Genomic DNA, 8,479 nt, shown 5'->3' with positions numbered 1-8,479 from the left:
AATTAATCTATCTTTTTCTCTAACAATGCCAGAGATTAGGATGAAACAAAAAAAACGCACTTCTAGATCCTTTAGGGCAAGCTTTGCCTTCTGGTCTGCCATTGACGCTTCCAAGTCCACAAAGAAAAGATAGTTAAAGTATCTGTTGCAGAAGTTTAAGACATAAAATGTTTAATTAGCAGCTAAGAATCACGCATGTAAAATGCTTCGAAAGCTTGTTGCTGAAGTTGATGGTAATCTATAAATATATAAGAAAAATGAATTACTTTTCAATTCGAAGAGCTCTCAAAAGCTTCTTCTGTACAGGACGACTTTCAATCTGGTAGTGTGAAACAAGGCAATCAGAATTGCTTGAACATATATGTATATATACTTGCAATGCAAGTATAAAGACAAGAGAAGATACCTTAGTAAGGTTGATTTTCCGCTGAGCGAAAACATCAAGTGCCTTGGAAAGAACTCCTGGACCCTCCTCTAGTGAGAAAACTATACTTGTCTGAGAAATCAAATACCACTCTCAGTAATTAATAAAAAATGAAATAGTAATTCAACTGCCAATAATCTCCAAATGATTGACCTTGAATGGCTTATTTGTGCGTGGAATAATGGGTTCTCTGGCGAGCATTAGGAATCGAGTAACAATATTATCACAATCATCCTATCAAAATAAAAAATAAAAAAGACTATGAGCAATCCGATATATATAGAGACGAATATCTGGAATATGCCAAAAGGCTTGGATATATACAACCTGAATATCTTCTGCAAGTATATTCAACCCATAGATATTTGCGGCGACGTCAGATCTAACCACTGCTCCTGTATCTTTTAGTTTGTGGGATTTAATATGCTACCAAGTTACAAAAAGTTCAAGTAAGCAACAATACTAAAAAAGCTATGAAAGAGAAGAAAATAGAAATATACCATAGAGCATCATCAACACCATTAAAAAAAAAAAAAAATTGGTACCTCTGCAGCTGCAGCAGTGTCGTAAACTTCTTCTCTGACCAATCCAAATCTTGTTAATGCGTACTCACACTGAGCAAGAGCCTGAAATATGACCCAAATTTGATTAGATCTTGGCTACAAAAAAATAAATAAAGACAAGAAAAGCAGAAAAACTATGTACCATTTATTTACCTGGGGATGGCTAAGAACCCTTTTCAGGTCTTCAAGTTTAACACCATGATTGGCCAGCAAGCAATGATGAATTGCAACTTTAACTTCACCTACTATATGCAAATCGTCGCGGAGTAAAAGGTCATAATTACTGTGGATGCTCCCACATGAAGAATTCTCAATCGGTAAAACTGCTATTTTCGCATCACCCATTTGGACGGCCTATATGATATATATATACAAAGGAAATAAATCAAAGAATGAAGATTTATGTAAAAAGGCAGGGCAAAGGAGTTGAAGAAATCACTTCAAAAGCATCCTCGAATGTCTTGCAAGACAGTGCTTCGCATTTTGGGTACGCCTTCTTCACAGCGGACTCACTGTTCGCACCATGAACTCCCTAAATCCAATGCAACATTCAATTATTCAATCAAATCCACACAATCAATCCAACCCATTCAAACTCATCTACAGTAAACAAATATCAAATCACAAGTACCTTGTACGCAACCCGGAGGCCGGACCCATCAGGAAACCGGCTTAAAGTTGAAGATAAAGCTGGTCCTGCAATTAAACACACTAAGATTTTCGAACCCAATTGAAATTTAAGGCAAAAGAATGAAAATGATGGTTACTGTTGTTATTGTCGTCGTCATCTCCGTGAAGAGAAGCCATAATGGGGGCATAACGACGGCGTTTCGGGTAAGGAATGTGAATTGTTATGCTTGCTTTCAGTCTGTGTTCGGACCAGGACGGAAACGGTTTGGATGTGACGTGGCGCGATAGAGGGTTTGTTAGAGGCCTTACGGTTGAAGCCGTCATGGGACTTGAAACTCTGGTTACCTGGTTGAATTGCATGTCTCTTGCCACTTGTCAACTTCTTATTGGTCCAAGGGATTCGAGCCAATTAATTCTTTTAAAATTTACAAAAAAAAAAATTTAATTTGAATTAAAGAATATATATAAATTAGAACATAATTAATAAGAGAATAATTTTTATAAGGTCTTGCATAAATCAAGGTCTTTATGCACAACACCTGATTTACTATTACCAAGACCTCATATGGGTTAAAACAAAAAATTTTCAAGAATCTTCCCTAGACCCACCAACAGCCACCAAACAAGCCTAGACCGCGCTGGACTAGACCTTTCTGGAGACCACGCCAGCCACCCTCTCTCTCTCTCTATCTCACCAGCAGCAGCCGGTGCTCCCTCTCCCTCTCTCTCACACACACCGGCAGCAAAGGAAAAAATGTTGAGATTATTCTACATCGGTTGTAAAATGGGTTAATAGTCCGTTTATAAGTATAAGAGGGAAAACCTCACCTCTTAAACTAGCCTTTGAGGTTGAGAGACCTCAAGATCACCCAACAGAAAATTTCTCTCCTGCCGGTGCTTCCTCTCCCTCTTTCTCTCACACACACTCTCTCTCACCGAAAAGATTTCTTAGATCAGAAAATTTTCTGTTTTTCTCTCGCATTCTTAAATAAGAATAAGACGCCCTGTTTTTCTAGTTGTTTTGACAACTCTCAATAGAGAGTGTAATAAGATGCCCTGCAAGCTTAAGAATATTATACAAAAACAAAAACAAAAAAAAACAGAAGGTCGGGACAATAACAACTCACAAGATGCATTGCCGTGTTAAACAATAAATCATGGTTGTATCTACTTCAAAAGCAGTATTCCGACAATGAGATTTGAAGAGGAAATTGCCACAAGATTGAGATAGATATGTTTGAATTTTTATTATGCTGCGGGTGTGTATATGATGACTTGAAAAAGAATCAATAGTTTTGGACAAAACTAGAGTTTCTAGTTTTGAAAAGGTTGCATCTTTTCCTAGAGGATACCTATTCAATTCCACATTCCACATGACAGCACCATTGCCATGATCTCTTATGAATTTTTATTTTCAAAAGAAACTGAAATAATTTTTTCTCGGTTTTAAGAATGTGAGATATAAACCAGAGGTGCTGGGTGGGTCTGTTGCTGGTGTGTGAGAGAGAGACCGGTGTGTGTGAGAGAGAGGGAGAGGGAGCACTGAAGACAGAGAGAGCTTCTTCTCTGCTGCCGGTGAGAGATAGAGAGAGAGGCAGAGGGAGAATCGGAGACTGTACGTTGCTGGTGTGTGTGAGAGAGAGGGAGAGGGAGAAGGGAGCACCAGAGACAGAGCTTGCTGCCGGTGAGAGAGAGAGAGAACTTACTGTGAAGATCCGCCGGCGTTATCAGCGGATCGGCCGGTGTCGTTTCCTGCGTAATTTGGTCGTTTCCAGCGTGATTTGGTCGTCTTCGGTGCCGTCTCGTCTGGCTGGTGGCTGACTAAGAGTCTAGAGAAGAAGAATAAGAAATGTTTATTCTAGAAGATTTTAACCTAACCTATGAGGTCCGGTGAGAATAAATTAAATGGTTATATTTTGTTTTTGTTATGGTGTTTCCCCTGATTTGTCATGTTTTTATTGAAGGACACAAATATCTTAATTTGTGTTAAGAACTTATAAAAATTATTCGCATATATATGTGTGTGTCTCAATAAGGCCAAAAAAAGAAAGAAAAAAAAAAGTAGGTCATCTCAAACGTTAAAGATACATGTCTGTAAGTAGGGCTAGAAATTTATTATCATTTAATTAATATCTTAACTTTTAAGGATATAAATTTTCTATAATAAATATTGATTTCTATTAATCCATAAATCAAAGAATTTAGATGATTTGAATTATCTTAAATTAAGGGATTTGTTAAACCTTATTTTGCGGTTGAAAGATTGTTTATTAGAGCAGTACAATTTTTGTTATAAACTAATATGATAGTTTACTTGGCAGTACTTGCTACGTTTATAAACTAACATGATAATTTATGTGACATTTATCATATTATAGTCTATGTGATACTACTTTTTATAAACCATAAGCTAAACTATTAAGCGAGTTTGTAAGTGCATTATATTAACTTTAAATGCGATACTACTTTTTGTTTTGTTTACGTGTATGTCATGAAAAGTTCTTGATTCTACTTTTAACAATGTAAAGCTGATGGGGTCTTTGTGCAGTTGTTGTTACTTCTCTGATAAGTCAAAGACACTAGATCGAGGACACTGAAGTAGCAATATAGGAGCTTTACTGTGAGAGGTCACAGTTAAAAAAGATGGTTACGCTTTTTTTTTTTATTGAAATGGTGAAAAGTTTGCAAGGGGAATCTTTACCTCTCTTAATCCGAATAGAAGAGAGAGTAATCCTATGAGAATGAGAATGCTTCCAAACAGTACTAGGTGATCTTTACCACTCTCTTTATGCATTGCACAGAAGTATAGTAACTGCATGCAAGGTTACAAGGTTTGCAATTCAACAACCCAGAAAGCATATATTGATCAGCAGTGTAGGTATGCTACTCTAACCACTCATTTGCCTTATGATTATGTTAAAGAGAGAAAGAAGGAAAGGCGAAGAGAATAATATAGAAAAAGACTTTTTCTATTTGTGAATCAATTAAAACTGTATGGTTGAATATTAGAGGCTGACAATACATTGTATGGACATTGTGTATTGCTGATAGAATAGGAAAATAACATCGGGGAAGTTATAACATGATTAATAGTAGATCATCAGGATATCAACCTGTGACATAGATCAATAAAATTTATCAACATCAATTAGTATTGGTTCAAATCTTACACATATTTAAACTTCCATTCCAATTCTTAACATTGCTTGCTTTGCAAATGAGACATCCATAATAATGAAAACCTATGCCCACACAACATATATATATATCTAAAAGGTCCACTACTGTACGCATCACAGTCAACAAAAAACTGCCCTAAATGGAAATGTAAAGAGCCATTTCAAGAACAAAATTTCACCATGAGAAATATAACACAACGAACAAAATATTTAACGAATACCTTTTTCTCTGAAATTTTAATAAATACTAATCAATGCCTTGTTAGATACATAATTAATACGTTTACAAAATTAAATGGTTTGAAAGTACTTCCTGACGACACAAATCACATATTTCACTCTTTCAACTTTCATCAAACACATAATTATCCCAATTTTGTTCAACCTCTTGATCATATGACAAAGAATTTACCTTTAGAAGATCATCATCGATATATGTGTCATAAGTTGGTGGAGAATTCTAATCCACAAAGCATGGAAAAGGATCTTCAACGTCTTCTTTATATTGAAACTCTTAATCAACAAATTCAACTTTGAAGCCCAAGTCTCAATGCCAGTCATCCTAAACACGTTGTTCCCAAACCAAAACTGGATGGTGATACGGGTTCTTAAAATTAGATACTAAATCGCGACCGTCAATATCTCGATACATCTCCAAGTTTTGCCCCGCTAGACACTGGATTAACTCCACAACCTGCCTCTGCAAGTCTTCAATTGTCACGTCTCATACATTGCGTTCATGGTAGGGGACTTCCTCATTCGGAACCTGTCCCCATGTACACGAACATCAGTCATGAAAATTGATGAAAAACTTTCACGCCAAGAAGACACGAAGCTCTAATACCAACTGACAACGAGAAGAACTAAAATTGTTCTAACAATGTATGATAGCAGCAAAAACTAAGAATTGAAGATTAAAAATGGAATTCAAGAAGAGAGAAAATAACAAATATGGAAGAGAAAGACCCCTAATTGCCTCAACTAAGCAAACATAGAAATAATTCTGAAATAATCTTTAACTATTATACTTGATTCTTTCCATTCTTGTGCAGATATTTGTTCACAGAATATTCTTCAAATATTATGCTTAATTCTTGCCACTTTTGTCCCGATCTTTTTTGTCAAGATAAATTTCAATGCCATTAATTCAGTATCTAACAACTCAAAAAAAGAAAAAAAAAAAAAAAACAACAACAACAACAACTCAACTATTGATCCAGTACTTTCTTCTGCATCACTATTAGCGCATCAGCGATGATGTGCAATATGCTTAATATTCAACTGGTGCATGCATGAGTTTTTTGGCACTCTCACGAAAACTCATCACTCTTTTGTAGCAGATCTAATAATCTTTTGTAAAAGATCTAACTTTATTTTTATTTATTTTTCATTTGAAATTAAGTGTAAATTTAGAATTTTATAAAAAAGTCAAGGGTATAAACATCATTTTATCATTTTTAACGTTTAAAATTTGACGGAAATGAGTCAATTGATTGAAATTGAAAGTTTAGGGGTGTAAATTGTGAATTTTTGAATTTTGGAGAGGGGGTCTTCTCAAAACGCGCAGTAGTTCAAAAGTCTAAAGTAAAGTTTCCCTTAAGATTAATTATGCATGCATTTGCTTATATAGTTTATCTTGGCATTTAATTGTTAGTTGCATTAGATTCATGTGGCTTCTTATTGATTAAAATTTTGAGTAGCTTCTTAGTTGTCTAACTCTTTTTTTTTTTTTTTTTGCTTCTGATTGCAAATATTCTTTTTGCTACGGACACTCCCATTTGATCTTGATTGAGAGACTTTAGCAAGAGGAATCTCACCACTAGGCACTCTACGTTTTATTAGAGTAATTCTAAAAGTTACTCGATCTTGTGTCACTTTGAAAATGATATAGCTTCTAAAATTACCGTTGACCTTGTGCTTGATCATTATTGAATTTTGATCAAATATTAATTTTAAAAGCCACATCATTTTCAAAGTGACACAAGAATGACTTTTAGAATTACTCGTTTTATTGAGGTATTGTGAATATTACATTGTAGTGCTAGTAATTTGTCATCTGGTAATTTTGATTAGGCCTGGGTATTGGTCAAAACGATCCGGTTTTGGACCTTATCGATTATTAACCGATAATTTTTTGTTAAACTGTTTATTAACCGATACCGAACCAATAAGAATTTTAACCGATAATTTCAGTTAAAATGGTATATGGTTAAACGGTTCGGTTAAACCGGTTAACCGGTTTAGGCATGGACTTTATATTGATTTATTTTGTTGGGCCAAAAATGAGTTTTTTTGACTTTTGAGAGCCCAAATACTTTTTGTTGAGCCCAATTCCCCTCCATTTACCATCGGATTTTCCTGAGAACCAAACAGAACTTCCCTCAGAAAAAGTACTTGAGCCGGTGAGAGAGTGAAACAAAACCCACATAACACGCAAATATGAAAGAACAAAAGCAAATTCCTAGAAAACATGCACGCTTTCCCTCAGAATCTACTAACCAAACAAAGCTTTACTCAAGAAAAAATGCGCGAGCCAGTGAGGGAGAGAGAGAGAGAGAGAGAGACAAAAGCCACATCAAACTCAAAACGCGAAAAACAAAATAAAATCCCCATAAACCATAGTTTCCCTCACATTTAACCTTATCAAGAAGTAAACCCATACCCAGTCAATTGTATGAGCAAAAAACCCTTTTGAGGAAGAAAAATGAACAGAAGAAGAATTCATTCGAAGCCACAAGAAAATGTGGGTTCATCAAGAAAAGTTTACCTCTTTGCCAAAAGTATCTAGGTAAGATGATGGCCAAGGATTAATGACTAATGAGTTAGGCGACTCAAGCAAGAGAGAGAGCTCAGAGAAGCGAGGCCACGAGAGACTAAGAGTAAAAGAGGCATGATTTTTAGGGGCTTAGGGTTCACCAATTACTAAGTTAGAGAGGTTTATATAACCTCTCTAAAATGGCGTCGTTTTGGGCCATTACCTAACCGGTTCTTATCGATTAAACAGGTTAACCGATAAGAACTCCTTAACCGAACCGAACCGGACCGACAAAAATTCCGGTATACATTTTCTAACCGATAAGGATATCGGCATATCGGTTACGGTTAATATCAGTTCGGTCCAAACCGATAGACAGCTGGTAATCGGTAACCGGTTAATCTGCACAGCCCTAATTTTGATCAAATATCAACATTCTGAACTAATGTCATTTTGTCCTTTAGGGTGGGATATACACTCTTCCCAGTCATTTTTCATCTGGTGCAAGACTCGACGATAATTAACTGATTTTCATAACTAGTGTTATTATATGCTATACGTTGCGAGTATTCATGGTTAAATTTGCAGCCTCTAGTTTGTAAGTTACTAAGAGGAATATCTGAAATATTGGGAATTATTTCACAAACTCTCTCTTGTTTAGAGAGAGAAACTCTGGGAAACCCTTAGGGTTTTTTTCCGCAGCCGCCTCCTAGTGAGGTCTTTCTCTTCACCTTGTGCGGCCTTCCCGGGGTGGAGGAAAAGGTTTTCTGCCTTTTCCTTTCCCCTCCCCTTCTTTTTTCCCTCTTTGCTGTGTTTTTCGTTTGGGTTTCTTGTGTTTTGTTCTTTTTTTCTTGTGCAGATTCGAAGCCCGTCCAGCCACCGTCGTCGTTCACGCCCGTCGCCCAGCCTGTCACCCACCCCGCCGCCC

The 8,479-nt window shown here is 36.2% G+C and overlaps 1 protein-coding gene across 1 annotated transcript in view; it reads right to left on the bottom strand.

Annotated features, from left to right (window-relative positions):
• LOC132163591 (arogenate dehydratase 2-like) overlaps window positions 1-3,382 on the bottom strand; it is a 9,952-nt gene extending 6,570 nt beyond the window's left edge. Inside the window, exons 1-11 of the mRNA XM_059573936.1 lie at window positions 3,324-3,382; window positions 1,755-2,032; window positions 1,619-1,683; window positions 1,427-1,519; window positions 1,141-1,341; window positions 970-1,050; window positions 752-850; window positions 578-658; window positions 407-496; window positions 267-319; window positions 61-142 (exon numbers count right to left, since the gene is read on the bottom strand). Coding sequence (XP_059429919.1) covers window positions 61-142; window positions 267-319; window positions 407-496; window positions 578-658; window positions 752-850; window positions 970-1,050; window positions 1,141-1,341; window positions 1,427-1,519; window positions 1,619-1,683; window positions 1,755-1,977 — 1,068 coding nt within the window. The 5' untranslated portion in view covers window positions 1,978-2,032; window positions 3,324-3,382. The remainder of the gene's footprint in view (window positions 1-60; window positions 143-266; window positions 320-406; window positions 497-577; window positions 659-751; window positions 851-969; window positions 1,051-1,140; window positions 1,342-1,426; window positions 1,520-1,618; window positions 1,684-1,754; window positions 2,033-3,323) is intronic.
• Window positions 3,383-8,479: the final 5,097 nt, after the last annotated feature.

The sequence above is a fragment of the Corylus avellana genome, chromosome ca10 (assembly GCF_901000735.1).
Source record: "Corylus avellana chromosome ca10, CavTom2PMs-1.0".
Taxonomy (NCBI): domain Eukaryota; kingdom Viridiplantae; phylum Streptophyta; class Magnoliopsida; order Fagales; family Betulaceae; genus Corylus; species Corylus avellana.
This window is presented reverse-complemented; position numbering and strand designations above follow the sequence as displayed.